Source organism: Camelus ferus, chromosome 2, assembly GCF_009834535.1.
Source record: "Camelus ferus isolate YT-003-E chromosome 2, BCGSAC_Cfer_1.0, whole genome shotgun sequence".
Classification (NCBI taxonomy): domain Eukaryota; kingdom Metazoa; phylum Chordata; class Mammalia; order Artiodactyla; family Camelidae; genus Camelus; species Camelus ferus.
The window spans coordinates 71,469,445-71,496,120 of record NC_045697.1 but is presented as its reverse complement, the minus strand read 5'-3'; the positions used below and the strand labels follow the sequence as shown (position 1 = coordinate 71,496,120).

Here is a 26,676-nt window from a genome sequence, read left to right as displayed (position 1 = left end):
AAATACAGGAAGAGAATTCTGTTTTTCTAAAAAAGGACTGCCCTCAAGAGAATTAATTTTTATCAGAGCCTGTAGTATTGGAATTTTATGAAGACCTAACTGATACAGGGAAGGGAAACACCAAACTCCAGCCCACTCTAGTCATCTTGCCCGATCTAAGGCAGAGAACTGAAACACACCTGTGCAGTACATAGTTCAGAGGCACATACGCACTGAAAGACTGACACCTAATCGTAGAACTATGGAATGTCTCTCTCTCTCTCCCATGCCTTACCACCACATTGCTAGAGGCCTATTTATCAAAGTTCCTTTTACCCAGTACATCCTGTGGAGTGATCAGAAAAAACAAAAACAAAACCAGAAAACCACCAGGCACATTAAAAGGCAAAAAACAGAGTTTGAAGAGACAGAACATGTGTCAGAATCAGACTCAGATATGGTAGGGATGTTGAAATTATCAGATAAGAATTTTTTTTTAAAGCTATGATTAATATGCTAAGGGGACTAATAGATAAAGTAGGCAGTATGCAAGAAGAGATAAGAAATGTAATCAGAGATATGGAAATTCTAAAAAAAGAATTATAAAAAGCTAGAGAATAAAAACACTGTACAGAAATGAAGAATGCCTTTGATGGGTTCATTAGTAGACTGAATGAGAGTATAGAAAGAATTTCTCAGCTTGATGATATGTCACTAGAAACTTCAAAACAGAAGAGAACAGAAGAAAAAAAACTAGGAAAAAAAGAAAATACAATATCTAAAAACTGTGGGACAATTATAAATGTGTAACATATATGTAAAAGAAATACCAGAGGAAGATGAGAGAAAAGAATGAAAGAAATATCTGAAGCAATAATGTGCAGGAAGCTCAGAAAATACCAAGCAGAATAAATTCAAAAAGAAACAAACAAATATTTAGGCAAATCATATTCAAACTGTAGAAAATCAAAGAAAAATAGAAAATATTTTTTAAAAGCCACAGGGAAAAAAAACTTATAGAGGAGCAAAGGTAAAAATTACATCTAATTTTTCCTCAGAAACCATGTAAGCAAGAAGAGAGTCAAATGAAGCACTTAAAATGTAAGCAAAATAAAGTACCAACCCAGAATTCTGTATCCTACAAATTATCCTTCAAAAGTGAGGGAGAGAAAAAAACTTTCTCAGACAAATTAGGATAAAAATTAGGATAATTTGTTTTCAGGAGAATTGCCTTAAAAGAAACATTAATGTAAGTTTTTTAGAGAAAGGAAATGATATAGGTCAGAAACTCAGATATACATAAAGAGGAGAAAAACACTGGAGAAGGAATAAGTGAAGGTGAAGTAAAACTTTTGTTTTCTTGATTCTTCATTGATTAACCACATAACAATTTGTTCAACATAATAATAGTAACAATGCACTTGATTATGTATACTTATATATGTATCTTGTGTATACATGTGCTTATATGCATTTATATGTAAGTAAAATGAATAACAGTAATGATAGCACACAGGAGGAATTAGGATTATTTTATCACACAGTATTAATACCATCTGTGAGTAGTACAGTGTTATGTGAATATGGACTTGCACTAGCTGTAAATGTATATTGGAAACTCTATGGAAACCACTAAAAAGGGTAAAAAGAAAAAAGAAAAAGTATACCTGGCATCTCGAGAAAGGAGAGAAATGGAAACATGGAAAATGCTCAATTCAAACTACAAATAGAAGAAAAGAGCAAAAGGCAAAAGAAGGAAAAAAGAACAAGGGCAACAAATAGAAAACAGTAGCAAATATGACAGATACTAATCTAGCTGTATCAATAATCACTTTGGATGTCAATGGTCTAAATGCACCTGTTAAAAAGAAAGAGTGTCAGAGTGGAGCAAAAAACATGACCTGACTACATGACATCTACAAGATTAAAAGTAAATGAATGGAAGAAAATAGACCATGCTAACATGAATCAAAAGATTAATCCTCCATCATAACTGAAGATTTCAACACCACTCTCCCAGAAATGGTCAGATCCAGCAAGCATAAAATTAGTAAGGACATAACTGAACTCAACACCATTAATAAACTGTATACAATTATCATCTATAGATTATTTAAGCAACACTAGCAAAATACACAATTTTCTGAAGGTCACATAAAATATTTACCAAGATAGATCACATTCTGCAATATAAAACACAACTTAACAAATTTAAAAACAGAAATTTAACCATGTCTGTTCTCAGACAATGGAATTAAATTAGAAATCAGCAACAGAAAGATTGCTTGAAAATCCCAAAATATGTAGAGATTAAGCAGCACTCTTCTGAATAACACATGGGTCAAAGAAAAAAAATCTCAAGAGAAATTTAAAAATCTTTTGAACTAAATAAAAATGAGAATAAAACATCAAAATCTATGGGGTGCAGTGAAAGCAGTACTTAGAGAGAAATTTACAGTGTTGAATGCATATATTAGAAAAGAAGAAAGATCTAAAGTCGATAGTCTAAATTTTTACCTTATGAAACTAAAAAAAGAAGAGCAAATTAAATCCAAAGTAAGCAGAAGAAAGAAATAATAAAAATTAGAGCAGAAATCAATGAAATTGAAAATAAAGAATCATTAGAGAAAATCAACTAAGCCAAACCTGGTTATTTGAAAAAGATCAATAAAATTGATCAGCCCCAGTCAAGCTAACTAAGGGGAAAAAAAGAGAAGCCACAAAATACTACTATCAAAAATGAAAGAGGGGATGAGATCCCCTCTACAGATCCTGTGAATATTAAAAAGACAATAGAGAAATATTATGAACAACTCTATCTCCACAAGTTTGATACACAAGTTGAAATGGACCAATTCCTTGAAAGACACAATTTGCCAAAACTCATACAAGAAGAAACAGACCATTTGAATAGGCTCATATCTGTTAAAGAAACTGAACTAAGAATTATTAGCCTCCAAAAAAAGATAGCACCAGGCCTAGTTGGGTTCACTGGAGAATTCTACCGAACATTTAAGGAAGAAATTACACCAGTACTCTATAATCTCTTTCGGGCCATAGAAGAGAGGGAATACTTCCTAAATCTTTCTATGAGATCAGCATTACTCTTATACCCAAATCAGACAAAAATACAACAGGAAGAGAAAACTGTATACCAATATCTCCCAGGAATATAAGTGCAAAAATCCTCAAAAATATTAGCAAATCAAATCTAGCAATTATAAAAAGAATTACACACCATGACCAAGAGAAATTCATCCCAGGTATACAAGGCTGGTTCAACATTCTAAAATCAGTTAACGTATCCATAACATCAACAAACTAAAAAAGAAAAATCACATGATTATATCAATAGTTGCAGAAAAAGCACTTGACAAAATCCAACATCCATTCACAATAAAAACTCTCAGCAAACTAGGAATAGAGGGGCACCTCTTCAAAATGATAAACAACATCTACAAAAAGCCCAGAGCGAACAGCTAACATTAATACTTACTGGTGAGAAACTCAAAGTTTTCCCACTAAGATCAGGAAGAAGGAAAGGATGTTCCCTCTCACCACTCCTTTTAAACATCATACTGGAAGTTCCAGTTAATGCAAAGAGGCTTAAAAAAAAAAAAAAAAAAAAAAAGGAAAACAAAAATTATACAAAGGGAAGACTGGTAAGGAAGTAATAAAACTGTCTTTTTTCACAGAAGACATGATCGTCTATATAGAAAATCCAAAATAAAAACTACTAAAACTAAGTAATTATAGCAAGGTTGCAGGATACAAAGTTAATATAGGAAAGCCAATTGATTTCCTAGTTACCACAATTAACATAGAATTTGAAATTAAAAACAGAATCATTTATATAAGCACCGCCCAAAATAAATACTTAGGTAAAAATATAACAAAATATGTGTAGGATCTATACATGGGAAACTAAAATCTCAGAGGAAAGAAATCAAAGAAGTAAATAAATGGAGAGATATTCCATATCCATGGATAGGAAGACTCAATATTGTCAAGATGTCAGTTCTTCCCAACTTATTTATAGATTCAATGCAATCCCAATCAAAATCCCATCAAGGTGGTTTATGGATATTAAAGAAAACTAATTACAAAGTTTATGTGGAGAGGGACAAGATCCAGAATAGCCAATACGATATTAAAGAAGAAGAACAAAGTCAGAGGACTGATATTACCCAACTTTAAGGCTTATTATAAAACAACAACATTCAAGACAGTGTGGTACTGGCAAAAGAATAGACAAATAGATCAACAGAAAGAATAGAGAATTCAGAACTACAGTTAACTGATCTTTGACAAAGGAGCAAAGGCAATACAGTAGAGCAAAGATTGTCTTTTCAATAAATGGTGCTGGAACAACTAGACATCCGCACATTAAAAAAAAAAATCTCAACACAGGCCTTACACTCTTCACAAAAATTAACTCAAAATGTAAAATTCCTAAAAGGTAACACAGATGAAAATCTAGGTAACCTTGGTTATGGTGATGACTTTTTAAAGTACAACATCAAAGGCACAATCCATGAAAGAAATAATTGATAATCCAGACTTCATTAAAATTAAAAATGCTTTCCAAAATACAAGGTCAATAGAATGAGAAGACAAGACATAGGCTAGGAGAAAATATTTGCAAAAGACATTTGATAAAGGACTATTATTCAAAATATAAAAAAACCCTCAAACTCAACAATAAGAAAATGAATAAACCAATTTAAAAAATGAACTAAAAACCTGGACGACACTTTACCAAAGAAGACATACAGACGGAAAATAAGCATATGAAAAGATGCTTCATATCCTGTGTCATCAGGAAAATGCAAGTTAAAACAATGAGATACTACTACATACCTATTAGAATAGCCAAAATTTAAAAAACTGACATCACTAAATGCTGGTGAGCATGTGGAGTGACAGAAACTCATTTATTACTGGTGGGAATGCAAAATAGTAAGACACTGTGGAAGACATTTTGGTAGTTTCTTACAAAACTTAACATGCTCTTACCATATGATCCAGTAATCATGGTCCTTGATATTTACTCAAATGAGCTGAAAGCTATGTCAACACAAAAATCTGCACAAGAAATATTTATAGCAGTTCTATTCTTTACTGCCAAAACTTGGACACAACCAAGACTTCCTTCAGTAGGTGAATGGATTAATTAACTGTGATATATGCAGACAATGGAATATTTTTCAGTGCCAAGAAGAAATGAGCTATCAATCCATGAAAAGACATGGAGGAACCTGAAAAGCATACTGATAAGTGAAAAAAAGCCAATCTGAAAAGTCCACATACTGTATGATTCCAACTATATGACATTCTGGAAAAAGCAACATTATGGAGGCAGTAAAAAGATCAGTGGTTGCCAGTGGTCAGGGAGGAGAATAGGATGAATGGTTGCAACAGAGAATTTTTAAGGCAGTGATACTACTCTATGTGATATTGTAATGCTGGATACATATCGTTATGTATTTATCCAAACCCATAGAACATACAAATACCAAGAATAAACCCTAAAATAAACTATGGACTTCAGGTTATTATGATGTGTCAAAGTAGGTTTATCAACTGTAATAAATATACCAATGTGGTGAGGAATGGTAATAGTGGGGATGCTATGTGGTGTATGGATAGGAGATATAAGGGAAATCTCTGTACCTTTCACATAATTTTGCTGTGAACCTAAAACTGCCCTTAAAAAAAAAGTCTATCTAAGAAAAAATTATTAGATGGGACAATTTATTGAAATGAATATGCATAATTGGTACATTTCCTTAAATATGTGTTTTAAGTCAATAAGAATCTTAAATATCAGGTTAAAAATCTGTAAGTAAACAGGAGATTGGATTTGAAGAAAGAAGTTATAATTTAAAACAGAGAGACAAAGCAACAGTAAATGTGAAGGAGAGTTTAGGTGATGTGGGGAAAGTGTAGAAAATGATGTAATAAATCTGTCTAGGGTTCTGGAAAGTGGTAATGCAGAAACTTGGGAAATGGTAACATTATGTCTGATGATTTCCCGTAATTTACTGAATAATAAGCTTTTACATTTAAAAAGCTCACCATATCCCTATCAAAATAATTTTAAAAACACCTTCACCTAAACATAATTCAGCACTAATGCAGAACACAAATGACAAAAAAAGGTTTTATAAGCAACCAAAGAGAAAAGAAAGATTACCTAGAACAAAATCGCAATTAAGTGACAGCTGATTTCTTAACTTGTTGAAAACCAGAAAACAATGCAAAAATTTCTTTAAAGTGCTGAGAAAAATAACTGTTAAACCTAGCATTCTATATGCAACAAAAGACATATATAAACAATACAAAATCTGAGTGTTGACCAACAAAAGCTTTTCTTAAGTAACTTCTAAAAGATATACTTCACAAAGAAGGAACATGATCCCAGAACACAGGTTTGTAATTCAAGAGGTAATGATGAATTAAGAAAAGTATGGATGTGGTTAAATGTAATGGAGGGTTCCTAGTATAAAGCTATACACACACACACATACGTACGTATATAGAGATAGACAGATATATAGATAGAGATATGTAAAATGTGTGGTATTTAAACAAAGATTGAATTATTACAACCTAAAGGTTATAAATCTGGGTAAGTTGTGTGTAGTTAAAGCACTCTAAAGAAAAAGGGTAAACATACTAATTAAATTCAGATTTCACAAAGTTAAATTTGAGCATCATAATTTCTATAATCTATAAAAAATATTTAAGATACTGTGTAACTTCCAAACAAATAGAAAGAAAAAAATGTAATAATGGGGGAAAATATCAGTTAATGTAAAATAAGTTTTGAAAGAAAAAAGTGGGGAAAATAGAGCACATAATAAAAATAGAAAATCTCAAATGAGATGACAGAAATAAGTCCAAACATATAAGAGATCACAATCAAATGTGAATGGCCTGAATATTTCAGGTAAGGAACTAAGGTTTTCAGACATTCATATCAACTATAAATATAGAAGACATATGAAAACAAATCCTGGGGGAAATTAATGAGAGAGAAAACAAATATAAAAGACAAAATAAAATTAAAAATTACAAAATCAAATGTCAAAAGTTATTACGGAGGGACACATTAAAGTTGCTAAAAACAAAATTTGGTGAGTAAATTGAGGATATAATTGCAAATGAGTAGATTTTTTTAAAATGCTTTAAGGCAATTGATTTGAAAATTAATATTATATGGACAGACGCCCAGAAAAACTAAAAACAAAGTAGAAATCTGAGTAATACTATAACATTTAAAGGTATTAAATCAGTATCTTAAAATATTTCCACAAAGGAAACAGCAGGTCCAAAATGAATTTTGCAAATGTATTTTACCATATACTCAAGAAAGAAATAATTCTGATTTTACACAAATTATTCTTGGGATCCAAAAGAGGGAAAATACCCCATTTATTTGGTTAGGCTAATATAACCATGATTAAAAAGCTAGAGGATGGTATAAGGAAGAAAAAAATATAAACCAATAATGCAAACAAGATAAAACGAAACAAACTCAGTCATATATCTATATATATAATATACACTATGTCATGACCAAATTAAGTTGTTTCCAGGAATGAAAGGTTAGCTTAACCTTAGGGAAAAAAGTCTATTAATATATTTTACCACATTAACAAATCAAAGGAGATAAACTATATTATCATCTCAATAGATGCAAGAAAAGCATTTAACAAAATTCATCAACCATGTAGGGAGCCTTGAACAGAAGGGGACTTCTTTAATCTGACACAAATACAAAAACAAAAAACCTAAAGCAAACATCAATAAGAAAGAAATCCACTATCTTACCGCTGTTTAATGTTGTGCAAGAGGGCCCTTTGAGAGCAATAAAGGAGATAAAATAAAAAGAAATAAACATTATGAACACTGGAAAGGAGTAAAAAAAAAATCCAATCATTATCCCAGATGATATGATTTTGACCTAGAAAACTAAGAACATTATACAGATAAATTATTAAAATTAATCATGATTTTAACCTGGTTGTTGAATAAAAAAATCCATTATACACAACTCAATTGCATTTAGGAGATACAAACATGTAGAGAATGCAGTTTTTTTAAAAATACCTGCAAAATAGTGACAAAATTAAAAGTAACCAAGAATAATTATTTTTAAAATGTGCAAGACCTTAATGAAGTAAATTATAAAACTTTACTAAGAAGTATTAAATAAAATACACATATGGACAAAAAAAAAGATTCTGCTGGATAATGAAACAATATCAGAAAACTATCCAACGTTTTCAAATTTACCTATAGATCCAATATGAATCTGGCTTTTCAAGAACTTGACAAGCTGACTATAAATGCATATGATAAACAAAGGAAGAAATATAGCTAAAACTTTCTGTAATACGAAGAGGGTAAGACTTTCCCCACCAGATAGCAAGACATACTAAAGAACTACAGGAATTTAGACAGTGTGATATTGGCACAGGTATAAACAATGTTATATGGAAACAAGACAGCATTATATATCAGTGGAGAATGGATAAATTGTGCTGAAGCAATTGTGGTATTCACATGAAAAAGTAAGTAAATCCGAGCACTATTTCACACACAACATGAAATCAATTCCCTGTTATTAATAGGCTTAAATGCATACATAATAGATTATCTTGTTAATCTTGGGACAGGAAAGATGTTTCTAAGCAATATACAAAGAACATGTTTATGATTTTGGAAGAAACTAGATTTAAACAAGACATAAAATATGCAGACTCTAACGGAAAGGAATGATAAATTCAACCGTATTAAATTAAAGGCTTTGCTTGTTAGTTCTGACTCAGCTGTTGTAATAATCAGTGTAACAAATCATGTCAAATCAAATGTCTTATAATCATAAGCATGCTTTCTCTTGTGCATGGGTCTGCTGGTAGGCTACATATCAGCTGGGCTTGGTTCCAGGCTTGGGGTTGGGCTGCAGTTGCTCCACATGTCTTCCTTGGACCATTGGCTAAACCAGCGCATGTTCTTCTTATCGAAAATGGCAGGAATATAGATGGTAAGCCAAATAGCACAAGCATGTTTAATGCCTCTGCTTGCGTCACATCTGCTCATAACTCACTGGCCAAAGCAAGATACTTGGTTGAGCCCAACACTCAGGGTATCATACTCCCATGACTCTGGAGGTGGGGGGAGCCGTGGCTACATGGCAAAGGCTGGAAACCTATCACCCTATTACAGGAGCGTGAACAACTTGGCACCAATATCCCCACCAACCACAGATAAGCCATATCAAAAGCAAGTCAAAATTCAGGTGACGGTATCTACCACACATATAACTGGCAATGCATGAGTCTCCCAAATATAAACACATACCATACAGATCAATTACAAGACGAATGATAGGGTTGAAAGCGGGCAAAAGGTAGGAAGAGGCTTTTACAGGAAAAAAAAAAAGTGTGAACGTGCAATTAAAAAGAAATGCTTACACGGCAAACTGACTGTACTTCAATAAAAAAAGAAAAATAAATGCTCAAATTTATCGCAGAGAGATCAAATTAAGACAGCATGTCACACTTTCATATTTGTAAAACTTAAAAATGCCTCACAATATCAAGGGTTGATAAGAATACAGAGCAACTGAAACTTTTAGACACTACTGGTGGGAATACAAACGAGTATATTCACTTTGGAAAGCAGCTGACATTATCGTGTAACCACAAACATAGTTAAATTCTTTGACCCAGTAATTCTACTCCAAAAACTCTTGCCCATGTACTCCAAAAGACATGTACATTGCAGCACCTTTGTGAAAACAAACAGCCAGAAACAACTCAAATGTCCATCGAATGGTGAATAAATAAGAAATGGTAAGCCAAACAATAAAAAATTTATAGCAAAGATAAGAAATAAACTAAATCTCTCTATATCCACCTGGAATAATACCAAAAATATAATGTTGATTTTTAATAAAAAGCAAGTCTCAGAAAATATAGAGGGCAGATAACTATTATTTGAAGTTCAAATAAAAGTAAAACCAAATAATATTGTTGCTTAGGGGTTATTAATATATTGTAAATGTATAAAGAAAAGCAATAGAATGATAAACACAAAATTCAGTAAGAGGTACACAGAGGTCTTGAACAGCTCTTCTTGTTTTATTTTTAAATGTATCACGAGTACATGGGGACTTGTTTTACTAGGCTTTATGAATATATATATATTCACTCTTTATAAAACTTTGTATATATATCAACTCTTTTATAACTGAATGAAGTCAAAGCTTCTATTATCAAAATTATTAGCAAAATTTTGTTTTTCTTCTTGAGTTTCTACAATCTTTTTGCAAACTGGTATTTAGCCATCTGCATATCCCAAACTTTAATCACTGTGGTTTCTGTAACTTTTCAGTGTTTCCCATCTAGACATTCTCACTACAATATTGTTCTCCACTGTTTTTGAATTAGAATGAGAAGCACTAAGCATGTGTTCAACTAGTGAGGAATGCTGACAACTGTAGCTTATTCAATTTAGTGCTTAAATTTAGAAATGTACCAAGATCTCACGGAAAGAGAGAAATCAAGGTAATATTTAAAAAACAGCAACAACAGTTGTTAAACATTTTCTCTATGCCAGCCAGTGTGATCAGTAATTTACCCTGAAATAACTTGGAAAATGCCCACAACTGCCCCCTGGGCTAGGTTCTATTAGCAGGCTCACTTTACAGGATTTGAGGCACAGAGTTGTTATGTAATTTGTTAATTTCCCAATGTCACACAGCTGTTAAGTGAAGATGACATTGCTTCACACTCCTACTCATATCCACCATGCCATACGGAACTGAATGTTAAGACAGAATCACAGAGCAATCAACTCAACTGTCAATGCACAAAACATGAAGTGGATTGTCATTTGTAAAATATAAATACCAATATTTTAAAAATCTGTGAATTAACTGAATAAATTATGCACAGGATGGTACCATTGGTACTTTGCTGTGTATCCCTGTGTCCATATGTCTTCTCTCATTCCTCCGACTCTTCATTTTTGTGCCTCACTTCCTTTTGGCCATTTTATTTCCCCTCCTGGGATATCTGTCCTTATTTCTACTCCCAAACTGTCTCTTTTGCAAATCTGCCACGAAAAGAAGTTTAAATTGCTTCCTCTGTTGAAATGAAAGATAAATTGTAACAAAGAGAGAGAGGACCCTAAGTAGTCAGAATTACTTTAGTTTGAAGTAACACTCTCTAAATAACTGGCTTATTTTAGTTATTCAGTTTATCTAGTATGGTGACTCTTTTCACCTTCAGACTCTAGAAATTTGAAATTCCAGTTCAGTGTGTCTCAAACCCAGGGCTCTGGGTTATGCCCTGATTTCAGAGGACCATTTTTTGAGTTCCTTAGATCTGGTGCAACCCTTGATCCATTTACTAGGAGAATGCATCAAGTCCTAGGACATGTGTAAGGCTGGCAGGCCAAATGAAACTACGTAACAACTCACTTCACATTCTCACCCCGAGTATGTTTTTCCCACTAAAACCATGATTTCAGCCTTTTCCCCATGGAACCCTGAACCAGCACTTGCCCTGACTTTGATCACCACCTGCAGGATTTCCACACACACCAGAGGTCACCTTGTGGTCACCTCATGGAGAGTTAAAGAAAGCTGTGAATCTGAGATCAACAAGCCTCATACATTCAGCAGAAGTCTTTAGAAGGGGACATAAGGCATACCTGGCCTCAAGTCATTCATGCACAACATAGCCTAGCATGTGATCAGGTTCACAGGTCCATGGTTAAGCCTAAAATCATCAATCAATAGTCTACTGATAAACAATTTCCCTCTCCCATGCCTACCCACTAAATCAGTGCATCTCAGTGGGAGGTGATTTTGCGCCCCCCCCACCTGCCTGAGGACACAACATGGTTGTCACAAGGTGGGAGGCAGGTTGCTATTGGCATCTATTGAGTAGAGGCCAGGGGTACTGGTAAATACCCTACAATGCACAGGACAGTGCCTACAATAAAGAATGAATGATCTGGCCCAAGATGTCATTAAGTGCCAGGTTTGAGAAACCCTGAACTGTATTGTTTATTGAGTTTCAAGGAAACTTCCATCTGTCAGCCTACACAGTATCCACTCACCCCTTCTTCCTGCCAAAAGAACCCTCACTTCCTTAAATATCAGACAATCTTCAGTGGGTTCTGGGCCCTTTAATTAGTCTAAGCTAATTATACCCATATATTCTTTTCCTTGCTTTAGTTTAGGACTAGAGGAAAAGTGCAATTCTGTCAAGTGAGATATGACAGTATAAATGCTGAAAGGCTTCAGAGGAAACCTCCTTTTCTATTAAAAAAAAAAAAAGAAAAAAAAGGCCGCACTGTCTTCTCTTCTGGCCTGTGAATATTGTGCAGAATGTCTTACCTGAGCTCGTACAACTGCCTTGCAACCATGAAGGAAGCAGATGACAGGCTAAAAATGCCAGAGCTGAAAAATGGAAAAAACAAAACAAAACAACCCTGGATCTCTGATATTGCCATTAAGCTGCTGACTTAATCAGCATTAAAAATGCCATACTTCAAATCTTCCATGTCATAATAGATTCTCCTTATATCTTCCTAATTGTTACATGTATTTCCTGTTATTTGCAGCTGAAATCATGCTGATGCATGCCTATGGGCCATTCTGCCTCTCAAGGAAACAAAGTTGGAATACTAACTATTATTAGTTTTCTTGGTATTGTAGAACTCAAATGAAATATGTGATCGAGAGGCAGCTATGGACTGAAGCTTAACTGGGATCCCAAGAATCACCATAGCATGTCCCACTAAGAACCTAGGAAACCCTGTTCTTCCCTGGAATGCATAGGATGCCTTCGCAACACTGGAGTTGTCTATGCTGGCCGATCTCTTTTCAGAGGCCCAGCTCAATGAATAGTATGGGGACCAAATAAATAGAACCCTGGAGCAAATGGTAAAATTTCATAGAAATCACGCCAGGAATTTTCCTGAGCCTTTTGTTCCAACCTCCGATCTCTGTCATCACATTTTAAACTTCATTCACGCTGAGCATCAGCTCGTGTCTAAGAATGAAGGTGAGACTATGCTACATATGTCCCTCCAACGGGATTTGCCATTTGATTACCTAACCATCATCTCTTCTCCACGCCATTCAGCACAGCCGTAAGACCTCCAAAAGCTCTGCGATCGTCTCACTCCAGGGTCAGTATCAAATCACACACAAATGTTATACTGTATTTTGAAGTAGCAGAAATCCTAGCAAATGCAAGTCTTCAATCCTAAATGCATTAAGTCAATTTCATTTTGATGTATTAAGCAAATGTCTTTATAAAGTAGATACAGAAGCACTATTAAAATCAATTACAACCAGTTACTAGGAAAATAATCATTCTTTTGGTTTTAGACAAAAACTTTATTCAAAAGAAAAGCCAAAGGAAGCTAGATCTCTAGATTCCCAGAGAAGAGGAATTTGGTTACCACTGCCATCTTTACAAGTACTATGCTCTACTGTCTCAGACATAATTTTAATTAATTTGTAACCTATGAATTATAGAACAGATTCCTAGCATTATTATCTGCATGACCTAATAAACATCAATATTTCCACGTTTCAGATCTTCAGGGAAGATCATAACAGAGTTATCACTGAGTCTGGCTGTCTGAGCCCATCTTCTTAATCCCAGTTTACTGATACATCTAGGATCTGATTAAAGGTCCCAGAGGGAAAAACAAAAGTTGGGAAATATAACAGCAATGGATTAATTTCCAAAGATATTAAAGCTGATAACTCTTCTTCTCACTAATTAATAACATCAGCATTTTCCTTCTGTTTCTAAGGGTGAGGGTCCTGGAAAAATTCCACAATAATCTGACCCTTCTTTAAAGAGAAACCATTAACCAAGAAAGCATTTCCACTTTGCTGAACAATTAAATCCATCACACTGCAACTGACATTCTCAAACATGCTGGAAGAAGCTGCTCAGTAGAATTTCATTCAATGAACCCTTGGCACGCATCTCCTGAGCCTGTCCTTTGAAAGGCAGAATAGTAATACCTGTAGTGCTAATGGGTCGACTGCAGCAGTCACTTCAAGGAAGGGGCAGAGTGACACTGCATTACTTGAAAAGGTTTTCAGCTACAGCATCTCTAGGGATTTACAAGAATGAATAAGAAGCTATCATTATTGCAAACTCAGATTTTGTAAGTATCTGTGCTGGCCACTTGCCCACGTACCATGAGTAGTGTAGTTAGAGCACTGTGGTAATGGATATTCCTATTTTTACCATGTCGAATTCACGTTTTCAGAACATCACACATGCATGCAAACACACTGATAAGAATATAACCACTGTATCTAGAAGCAAACATTCATATCACATACATTTTTATTAAAGGTCATTAAATTTGTTCCAAATAGTTTCAGCCCCAAACATTTGGATGAGCAAGCACAGGTAAATTTTAGTCTTAGTTTAGTGAGAAAGTCAACCTTTAAGAATATTGAGACATTATTCATCATTGATGCTGGGATCCAGGCGGACAGGCAGAAGGTTGTTCAATTGTTTATGTTTTTATTATGTTATGTCTCCAAGTGGACAGAATCTTGGAAGGAAAATAGACACTTGAGAGAGAGCTTGTAGCCTTTATTTCTTCACTCTGAACATAAGTAGTAGCTCAATAAATATTCTCATTTGTACATGGAGACTGACTGATTGATCCAGTTGCAAATGTTTTATGGAATTTGGAGACAAACTAGAAAAACTCGTATAGCATTTTTAAAGTCTAAAATGGTCAAGTGATGTTTTAAAGATAAAACTGTTAATAGAATTTGGGTGTCTTTTAGCATTTTTAAGAAGGATATAATTTTCAGTGCTGGCTGGGCATGCTCCCCTTTCCAGATGAATGTTCACACTCAGAACCCATAGCTTCACATTTAGACATTGAGACATGAGTGTAATTGGTAAAGTAAGGACTATTTATTACAAGTCTTTGTCAGGAAACAAGGCTAAATATGTATTTAAAGCAGGCTCACTTTGGAGAGTTCAGAGAACCCGGAAGCCAGGCAGTCTCTGGAGAATCACAGCAGAGGGGAGAACAGGAGCACAGGCCCCAAGCAGGATGGGGAAAGAGGTGTGCTCGCATTCCTAAGGAAGGGCAAGAAGGCCTGTGTGGCTGGAACAAAGGAGGAAGGGGGAAAGCTGTAGGAGGGCTTCAGAGGCTGTGATCAAAGCATGCATTTTATCCTGGGTGAATGGAAAGTTATCAGAGGATTCTGAAGAGAAGAGTGAGGAGATCCAACTTAAATTTTTAAAAAACGTATCAAATGTTCAAAATGATCATCAGTTATTAATTACCTGAATTAAATGATTATAACTTTTCCTCTTACTCAAGCCACTTACTTACACAATAAAAATTAAATTTTGATAGTTGGAGAATTATCTAAATTTGAATAAAGAGAGGATTTTCAGTGACACAAAACACACTCTGTAGAAGCCCGGCTATGGAAGACCGGACCTTAAGGCTCCCCTGGTTTGCGGCTTACCTGGTTTGATGAGCTCTTGATGCATGGGGAGTTTCCCATGATGCATTTGGAAGCTTTAAAATGTAAGTAAATTCGGCTTTTGCTTTTTTATGTTTATCTGCACAGATACCTTAACATGAGAATATAAAATTGACACTTTCTTCCAGATTAATTTAAAAAAGGCAAAGTGAAGGTCAGGGATAAGCTGTATCACCAAAAAGATTCAAGGAAAGACCATAGAGTGAAGCCAACGTCACTGTCTCTGAGAAAAACTCTAATCTCACTTTTATTTAGAAAGAAAACTACATAGATATTATAATAAGCAAGGTGAGAAGACAGTAGAAAGTCTTGCTTACATCTTTATCCTAATTTTCTCTTTGTATGATGTTAGACAGTCTATCTCTGCCTCATACCCCCATCTGGAAAAGAGGATAATATTTATCTGTTTCACTGAGGTGCTTATGGAAATAATTCATATGGGTGAAGTATTTTGAAAAGGAAATGTACTGAATAAATGCTATACGTTAGCAGGTGACTGCATTTTTAAAAGAATTATTGTAACAAATAATAAAAAGCTGTACTATGACATTTCACTGCCAATTACCTCCTTTTGTACGACTTATGCTGTATTTAAAATAATAATGCAAGATTACTCAAAATAAGAATAAGCTGTTAGGTACTTGAAATTACATGAGTTGTCAATTGTTAGAAAGGCTTATTCTTAGCAACAAACCAAGTTCAACGTTTTAAGTCTTATACCTCCAATGAACTTGAGTAATTTAAATACATTGTCATTAATAAAATAAAATAACAACATTGAAGTACCAGTGTCAGAAACAATAGAGCAATAATCATATGTTTATCTTAATATTTTGCTTATAATTTCGCATTTTTGTATTACATTTGGGAATAAAGAAAATTTCCTCTGTAATGTAAGAATAGATTGCGTTGGATTTTGGCATACTAGGGAATGCTATATTTCATATGAGAAGACACGGCCTTTTGTTTAGAAAAATACCTTGGTGGTGGCTTTGAGTATAAAAGAAGTCTTCCTTGAACTGTCTTGAAGAAGAAAATACAACAAAAGGAGGTTGAGTGTGGGGTGGGGGAGGGGAGGGAGGCAGCGTCAAGAAGGACATTAGAACGGTAACAACGGGTGAGGCAGAAGCGAGGATGGTGTGACAGCTGGAAGGAAAAGACGAGCAGCAGCATGGTAGGAGGCTGTGGTCAGAGGACCCCTAGCAGTAGGAGTCCCTATGGAAGTTTTTAAGAAAATTTTACGTCTTAAGTTGTTTTCTCTGCTATCTGTTAGATGGTATGAAACCTCTCCAGGAGCACCTGCTCCTCTGCCCCACTAAATAACATCCTAAAAGCTACATGATGTGTACTGCTTGTCCCGTATGCTTTGGGGGAAGCACAGAAAAGAACGTGTGGTCCATGTCTGTGCTGATCTTAGATGGAGGAATCAACCTAGCTGCAGAAGGACATGCTAATCAGGTTGAGGTGGGAACTGGGAATTGAATTGGGATGCATACATCCCTGAAAATTTCCAGAAATCTCTAGAAAAGATATTGGCCTTCCAGTGAGGTATGGAATAGGACCATGAATGATATTTTTACAAATATTAAAGAAAAATTTGGCCCTGTGGTGACTCAATCTGATCACAGAATTCTATGTTACAAATATGTGGTAGAAATTGTTATGGCAAATTGTTATGGGAATTATATTATATTCAAATATATATATTACTTATGCAAGTGGGTTCTAGGCTTTCAAAAAACACTAGAAATAACTTGGTTACTTATAATCTACTAATTTTATTTTTTGCATATGAACTATTTGTAGTCCCTTTTTGCTTTAAAATTTTGAAAATCAAATGTTACTTTACTTGAATCTTCCTGAGCCTCAACTTCCTATTTCTTCCATTTTCGGCTTCCACTTCCATGATCAAACTCATGAGCCAAAAGAATAACTAGGGCAGTCTAATCATTTCCATCAGTCCTCCAGGATGCATTATTGTATCGCCAAAACTCTGTAGGGACCAATCCTCAGCCTCCAAGGCCATTAAGTGCACAGAGAGGGCAGACGTCCCAAGTAGTTAGACAATTAAAATGTTTTTATCTACCCCAATGAACTCAACTTATCAGATGGCTAGAAAGTGTGCCTTAGTGTCGCACAGCAGCTGAGAGTCTGGACCCCCGCACTTCTCCCTCTCCATGTTCCCCAGGAGGGATGCCTGACCTCAGTGGGCAGTGCAGACCTCTCTGCTCACACAGGCATCACAATGTAGGCCCTGCTTCACAGCTGGCATTTCTGCATAGAGCATTGTGCCATTCTTCTGGAAATGGGAATTCTAGGCATTATGTGTCTCTCAGTGTAACCAAACAATGCCAAATAGACCAGGTCCATTTTTAAAGACCCCCCCCTTCACCATGTTAAATGCAGAAATATAGTACATATGGCTGTCACATTCGTCTTTATAAATGATTTGTTTATATCATAACATGATTCAGAAAAATTACCTAACCATCCATGCATAGCCAGACTCCACGATGGTCCCCAATGATCCTCACCTGCTGGTACTCACACTCTTGTCTAGTTCCCTCCTATGTTGTACCAAGGTTAGTCTGTGTGACCCCCTAGAAAAATGCAGAAGTGATAATATGTCAATTCTGAGATTAGGTTGTAAAAGACACTGTAACTTCCATCTTGGTGGCTTTTTTTCCTCTCACTCTTGGATCGTTTGCTTTGGGGGAAGTCAGGTTTTGAGCAGCCTGAGAAAGAGGTTCATATAGCAAGAAACTGCCAATGGCCACTTGAAGGAGTGCAGAAACAGACCTTCCAGCCCTTGTCAAAGTGCTCAGAGATAGCAGCCAACACCTGCAGCTTAAAGAGACCTGAGCTGCAACCACCCAGCAGAGGCCCTCCCAGATTCCTGACCTCCAGGAACGAATGTCATAATAAACATTTGTTGCTTCCAGCTGCTAAGCCTTGGTGGTGTTGGTTACATAGCAAAATAACAAATACATTTTCTTATCTCCTTCCTCTGGCAAGTGCCTGCCAGGGCAAAGAGAGGCTTTGGCTAGCACACAGTACGGTACAGTCCTGAGGCCATGGCACCTCTAACCTGCGGTGCCTAGATTGTGGTTTCAATAAATACTACCTTGAAGAAGTTATAGATGAGAACAAAGTAGACAATTTGAAATCAAGATGCAAATACCAAACAAGCATGGCAAACAGGACAAAGAACAAAATTCAAGATAAATGGGGGTGTGAAGCCTGGAACACCCCTTCTGAGACTTTGGGGTTTCCTTATTTTGTTCTGTGCCCTCTGAAAAGGGCTTGCTAGGAGGACTTAAAGAGGCTTGTCTAAGCAGAGACTAATCTGACATTCAAGGGCTGCCACAGTTACGACCAATCTTACCGTTTCTCTTTACTAATCCCCCTCTGAGCTTCAAATAAATAGAGTACTTTCTTATCTCTAGGTTTTTATGGAAGCCTTTATATTCAACAGGAATTTCTTGCCTCCTATTCACATGACTCCTTGAACTGGACCTATCTTTTAATTCTGCCTGATATCTTTTTCTCTCTGCAATCCCTGCTGAACAACAGAACTCTAAGGGATTGCTCTCTCACTAAGAAATCAGTATCCATACCACTAGCATACTGTGTTCATTTTTTGTGCCTATCTTCACAATAAATAATTTCTAGAGGGCAGGAGTCTCCCTGATACATGACTGTATCGTCTCCAAAGATGCTAGTACAATACCACTTAATTGATACCAGTGTGATAAATATTGGTTAATTGACTTCTACAAGTTTTCTTATTGCAGATGGGTCCTGTTTTTTCGTGTGTTTGTGGACAGTTTTAAAAGTCAATCAAAAAGGAAAAAAAATCAATTCACCACTCAGCAATAACCGCTCAATATTTTTGTGGTATAGTCTTTTTTGAACAGATATACGTGTGTGTGTGTGTGTGTGTGTGTGTGTGGTTTGTAGTGTCTGTGTGTTTGCTATGTGTTGTGTATGTGAAAAGGAATCAAACTGATTATATACTTGCTTGTTTAATAATGAATAGCAACATTTATTCACTGAATGCCCCATTTTTAGACCTGGAAAAAAAATCTGGGGATGTAATTTTTAAATGTAGCTCTACATTAATATAAGGAGCTCTCTTGCCTGTAAAAGCAGTATGTCACTGATTTCAGACCCTTTCTGTGTTACTTCTATTACAAATAACCATGATAATAAACAACATCCTCAGCTGGAATGGATTTCAATGTCATGTCATAACAATACCATCAACTATAAAGGAAATAAACAACCATCAAACTATGTCAGTGAGATTTAAATAAAATGGGTAAAGAAGTCAACTGCAACTCAAAATTCATGTATAACTCACCTAATTTTCCAGTACTAACCATGGGAAGGGTTATAGCTACCAGAAAGTCTGTCTGCTTTCATTTTAGCATGCTTAAACACAGCTCTGAAAAGGACAGGAAATGACAGAATTGCTGCTCCCTTCCCCTACTAATAGCTCTTATTTTAATCTCTCCATTTCTACAGTTTTTTTAAAAAACCCATACCCATGTGACTTAACTGTTCAGTTTCATAAGCTAGGAAATAAGAAAATAATGGTATATACCTTACAATGTCTGGCATAGGGTAAACACTTAAAAATGTTTCTCCATATTACGCCTGTTTTGTTCTCTCACCCTAGTAACCACACTTTTGCATGCATGTGTGTGCACCCGCTCTGTCTCTCACGCATGCGCGCGCACACACACACACTCACTCACTTTCTTTAAACCAAGGAACACAACTATCACAGGCTCCCTGATGTGAGAGTTCTGTCTATGTTTCATTTTTTATTACTTTAAACAAGGGTCAGTTACATAATTAGAGGAGCAGGTAAGTACAAACTCACAAGTCAAGCCAACACATCGTTTCTGTTTAATAAAATCTTCATCATTTAAAAGAAAGTACAGAGTAACAACCACCAGAAGAAGGCAATTTGGATTGCTCTGAGACTGGGCATTAATACACAGTCAAAATCTTGTAACTGATATCAGATATTTCTTTTGTTATTGAGAATGAAGGGTTGGAATTTATAGATTCATAATCTATAGCAGAAAACAGTATTAAAAGCTCTGAAATGTGATCTTAATATTCTCCTAGTGCTCTCTGAACAATTGTTAAACGTCCTGCAATCCCGGCTCTACATTATGGCTGCAAATCCCCGCTGAAAAGTGAAGTCCTAATCCCTCCACAGACTCACTGCCGGCTCAGGGCTCCCACAGGCCAGAGGCAGCCTGGACATGACTGTCTTCACCCCCAAGCACACCTGCATCCAAACCATGTATCTCCGACCACATTCTCACCAACTGAACATGGTGGCAGCACCTTCCATGGTCCCTGTTGCAACTCAGCCACAGTGGAGTGAACTCTGAGAAGAATCTGGCAAGCAGTACTTAGCCTCCTATTCTCTCCTTTCTTTGTCATTTTATCTCTTCAGTATGTCCTCTCCTAAATCCACTCCCTCTCCAGCATCCTCATACTCTCTCTCTTCTTTACCTACATGATTTACGCTAAAGTACGAATGACCAAGGATTCTTGAAGTTTTATTTCCCCAGGCATTTGCATTCATTTGTGACCAAGCTTTAAATAATGGAACACATCGATAAAATGTAAGCATCAGTATTAAATTACAGGTATCTGGGGGACCAAAATTCTTTGGAAACACATCACATAGTCCCTAAATTAGGCCATCCTATTAGACAATATTAAATTTGAGAATGCAGTGACATGTAAGTGATATCTGTCCATCAGCTGAACAACTCTCAGTGCTTGGATCTGCTTTTCTATCACTGGACATTGGCCATAAGAAGGATATAAACAGCTCAGGTGGGGAAAAGAGTGACGTTATAAAGAAGATGGAGGATTTTAATAACAATGTCATCCAGTTGATTTTCAATAACTTATTTTATAAATATAATATTCAAAAGAAAATTGAATAATTTTTCAACAGTCTCACCACTCTAACCATTGTTTCTCTTTTTTAATGTGCATTAATAGTTCATTCATCAGTGTTTGTTGAGAATCTTCAGCATCCCGGAGAACTTGTCATGTCTCTTCTAATCCTATTAATCTTTATCCATGGAGAACTGTAATCTGTAACCAGAGCGTATTTTTACTTTTTTGAATTTTACTTTTTCTTTCACTTACTGTATCATAAGCATTTTTATATGCTGCTATTTCGAGACATGACTTCAATTAGATACACTTTTCAGGACAAAAAATGTTCTTGAGATGAGCCAAGTGAGAGGCAACTGGGAAACATGTCTTTCTTAGAATTAATGAGAGGTCTTATTAATGCTATGAAAGCCTTACTCACAATTCCAAACAAGTTTACCTGGAAAATTTCCAAGGAACATCATCACTTGTGCCCAGTGCAAGAATGAAGCATCTTTTAGTGGATTGGAGAGAAGCTAATAGCCCTTTGAGAGCTTACTAGATATCACTGATTTACATACTAGACATCAGTGTGTGCTCACAAGGTGTTTTTCAGACTTCTTGGCACAAAAGAAGTCTCTAGTAAGAAACTGAGTTGTTTTTGCAGTAAAGTTCCTAGAGACTTGTACCCTTCCCTGTCAAGCTTCCCTCAACTTTTAGAAACCAAATGACAGCGATGGACTTCCCAGGACGGAGGGCTCCCCTGGGGAGTCATGAGCCGCTAGAGACCGAGCTGCGGTATCTATTTTGCCTTCAAATGAAAGCAAACTGCACTAAGACACAGGACCTGGCAGGACTGTGAAGTGAGCACAGGAGGGGCAGGTGCAGAGAATTAGGGCATACTGAACTCTAAGGTTAAGAGCCAGCCTTCTAGGTCACCTTCCTATTTGTCTAAAGAAAACCCGATTCAAGGAGGAAGGCTGCAAAATCGCATGAAGCTCTCTTCCTTCATCCTTAAAATTATGGGTGAAGATAAGTCAAATTTTCCTAAATCAGGCCCTGGAAACAAAATAAAAGTTATGTGCTGGGCAAGGTGAGGGAGGAAAGCAGTCCCCAAGCCACAGTGTTCCCTGTTCATATCCTGCTATGACCTGAGAATCTTAGTTGCCATTAGTTTGGCCAGAAACTGAAGAACTGAAAGGCAAGGGTGTGTGGATTCTGTGTGGATGATGGGGTGAAGGCATAAATAGAAGGGTGGTTAAAGATAACAAGATTTGCTCTTTTCTTTTTTTGACATAGATGCTTTGTTACGACAAAATTCTATCAATAATAAATTGTTTTTGTCATCATTTTGCCTAGCATTGACCTGCGCATCCACCCATCTTTCTCTTCCCACAGCACTAGCCTGTGCATGTACCTATCCCTGCTAAGGTAAAAGGGACCAGCCTGCCCCTGATACATCATAGTAGTCACAGAGTGGTGCCCAGACCACTAAGTATACAACACCCAATTCCTATTCCTCCCCTTTGCCTCCATTTCTACTATACCAGAACTGGCCTCAGCTGAGAGGGCTTGAAAAACTGCTAAAAATTACTAATAATAGTTATTTACTGAAAGCCTATTATGGGCCAGTCTCAGTCCATCCAATTCCAAATGTCCTACCCTTGCTCTTGAATTACATGTAGTATTTCTGGTCAGTATTTCCCTACATGTTTAACCTGTAACCAGTGTAGGGGCAGTATAAAATTAAAGACATTTTTCACTCAAAAATTCTTCAACCATTTAAACTGTGAATGAATATTCATATATGCAAGAGAAAAGGTGAGAGGAGGACGCCCCAAATCCCTGGACCATGTGAGTTCTCCATCTTTCCCGTTCTTTTCTTTCCCTTCCTTTCCCTCACTAATCTTCCTTTTCTTCTCCCTCCCTCCCCTTCCTCCTTTCCTTTCCTCCCTCCTTCCTTCCCTCCCTCTTTCCTTTCTTCCCTCCCTCCCTTCTTCCTTTCCTAGATGGCATGCCAAATATTTAAAAGATGAAAGTGATCTATATAAACCTGTTACACACAAAAGCCAATATACCTATATGAAAAGCTCCAAAGGCTCATATTTTATGCTCTTGCAGTGAATTAAAATGAAATTTTGTTTTAAAGTTCTTACAGAATAAAAAAGTATATTTATAAAAGACAAAAAATGACCAATCTTTTCCTCATGTGGCAAACCAGTTAAATAACTATCATTAGATTAAAGCAAAATTTAATTAAGGAAATAAAGAGACAAACAACTACCTTGGCATATTACAAATTCATGTTATCTAACATCAACTAAGATTTCACTGCTGCTTCTTGGCAAATCTTGTTTCCTCACTGATTTCATAACATAGCCTCCAATGCGGCTGTTGCAACCCTTCTGCTTTCCCTAGGTCCCCATCCTGCTTCCCTCATTTGCTGTCCTCACTCCCTCACTCTTATTCCTACTCACCCAGCTCCTCCCTAATTTGGTCCGTTGTGTGCCCTCATTCCACTCCCCCTCACTAACATCTCCATCTTCCCTTACCCATGTGCTTCCTGCACCTCTGTCTTTAATAGAGTACTTTAATAGGTCAATGCTGGATAGCTCTGCAAAGGAAAGGCACTGTGCTGGTCATCACTTCACTTCACTGTCTCTCAGCGTCAAACTCACCCATTTGCCTGCTCTGTGAAAAATGGACCTGGATTTTTAAAATATTTTCCTTCCTTTGCCAACTTGCATGATTTTAAGCTTTATCAGTAGAGAGGGGATTGGGAAGAAATGGCAGGATGAACAGGGTTCTGCCTCCCACTTGCCGTGTGCCCCCTGGTGGCCTGCTGCAGTCACTGCAACATGTGCAGCTGCTCTCACAGCCTCTCCAGCTCCTAGCCCCCAGGGCAGTTAACATTCTTTATATTAAACTTTCCCTATCCAAAGCAAAAAAAAAAAAAAATCATCATCACATTACATACGTCAGATCCTTCATTCATCACATACTTCAGATCATCACATACTTCATATTCCAAATCTTGAGTCTGGGAGGTGGGCTTCCAGTTGTTCTTTATATTGTCTACAAAATATACCTAAGATTTAAAAAGTCTGTTTATGGACCGATGATGTCAGTGCATCACGACTGAAGAAGGTCAATCTCACTCCTTGCATCTGAGATCCTTGAAAAGAAGGGAGTGAAGAAAACAGTTTCTTCCCACACACCCCTACTCTCATTTTTCACTTCAGGAAAAAAAAAAAATCAAGAGCCTAAGTTATAATCTAAGAAATCTTTTGTCTAAAGTATCCACCCAATATTTTTTTTGGTGGGGGGGGGGCTTCAATGGAGTGGATGTAAACAACTGGGAAAAATTAATTCTTTACTTACATATATTTTAACCCTGAGGATTAAAATGAAGTTGGGCTCTACAAATGCATCAAAAATACAAGTCTCAACTCAAAACCTGAACTGTTCAAGAAATTCAATGTCTAGTTCAACTAGTCCCTGACATTCATCCCAGCCTCGTACAATTCCATTTTTAGCGGAGTTGCCTCTGTGCTCTAAGGAGTGGGGGAAATCAGACCATTAGTTACCACTTTCTGAGATCCAAAAGGTACTTCAGTGATCATCTCACACAGGTCACAGCTGCATTCTTCCTCATCCCAATCCAAAGGGCCCAGTAGGGCTCACTAGAGTGTAACGGGGCTCTCCTCACAGACCACCCCCCCCCCCACCAGTTCTGTATCTGCTATCTCCCTTGAAGCTCTGACGGTCATTCCACTCCCGCTCCATGCTGCAATACAGACAACTGAGGACTGTGGCACACGCATCTGCCTAGACAAACCACACAGGGCTTTATTTCCTTTCAGGGGTTTTGTCTTCTCCTTGGGTCTACCCTGTAGAAAAGGCTCAAATACCTTCTGCTATCACATCCCCCCAGATTCCTCTACGGTTTGACCATCACTGCTGCACCTCAGCTTACGTGGAGCAGGAAACAGTTCTCCTGAATCTCAGACACCCACATCAACTACCCTTCTCGCTTTGCCTTTGGCTCTTCTCCTCACCCCCCAAACCTGAAGTCTCCGGGAGCTGGAAGATTTGTTCTGACTCATCAAACATTCTCTGTTCCCTGAGTTCTCTTGGTGGAATAGACCTTTTGAAATTTTACTGCGTTTCTGCTGCAATATTCCTTCCCTAAGGCAATCGATGCTGCAGATCCTAGATGCCTAAACTACTTCTTAGTATTACAAATGATCACGCTGCCACAGTGTCTGTTCCCACTGACTCTAAAACTATCTATGCTGATATATCCAAACACAAGGCTCCTCTAGTACTGGGGCTACCAACTGCACAGCACAAAGCACACCCTGTGCACGCTTCCAGTCCTGCTTTTTACAGTGCTCACCCACCACCTTCCTGTTGAATGACGCACAATGCTGTGGAGCCTGCACCAGTGCTTGTTTCCTGCAGCTACCACTGCTCTGCCTCCCGACACTGACCGAACAATAACTGTTCAGCTCCTGAAGCGCTGCTACCACTGTTGCTCAGGGAAGCCCATCAGAACCTCAAACAGGATGGCCACAGTGTTTCCTGCAAGTTGCAACTCCTCTGCTCAGGTGGAACTGGTTTCCCGCTGACCTTGAAGATACTGACCTGACCTGACCTGAGCTATTAAGATACTGATCATCAAGATAGCCTGGCTACTATTGTGGACAACTTCCTCAATGGAAAGAGCTTCCTAAGAGAGCTCTTACTATTGCTCTCAACCCCACCATGTACCTTGCCCTCCTGCCCCCAGAGTCTACTATCATCCAGCAGTAGTACAAGACTTACAAAAATGAAGTCAAAGCACAATGCTCATCTGTTCCAAGCCCCCCAGGGGCTCCCCACATAAGCGGGAGTTAAAAACTAATTTCTTAGGAAGGTCCACACAGTCCTATGTGATCAGACTTCCCATTACCTCTCCAGATGCTCTTCCTGTTTGCATACTCGGCTCTGGTCTCTTTGTCTTCCCGTGGTCCTGGAACGCACCTGCATGGTTCCATCTCAGAGTCTTCACACCAGGCCTGTCTCCTTTCCCTCCAATACTTCACTGGGACTAGCTAACTCACTCACTCCTGTGTTTTTTTTCCCCAAATACTTGCTTAGAGGAGACCTGCTCACTGAAGCCTACCCTGGCCACCCCACTTAAAGCTGCACCCGCCAGCATGCCTCTTCTC

General features: G+C 37.1%; 1 protein-coding gene across 1 annotated transcript in view; it reads right to left on the bottom strand.

Moving 5' to 3' along the window:
- BANK1 (B cell scaffold protein with ankyrin repeats 1) overlaps window positions 1–26,622 on the bottom strand; it is a 382,288-nt gene extending 355,666 nt beyond the window's left edge. The window contains 1 exon segment of the mRNA XM_032460712.1: window positions 26,418–26,622. Coding sequence (XP_032316603.1) covers window positions 26,418–26,502 — 85 coding nt within the window. The 5' untranslated portion in view covers window positions 26,503–26,622.
- Window positions 26,623–26,676: the final 54 nt, after the last annotated feature.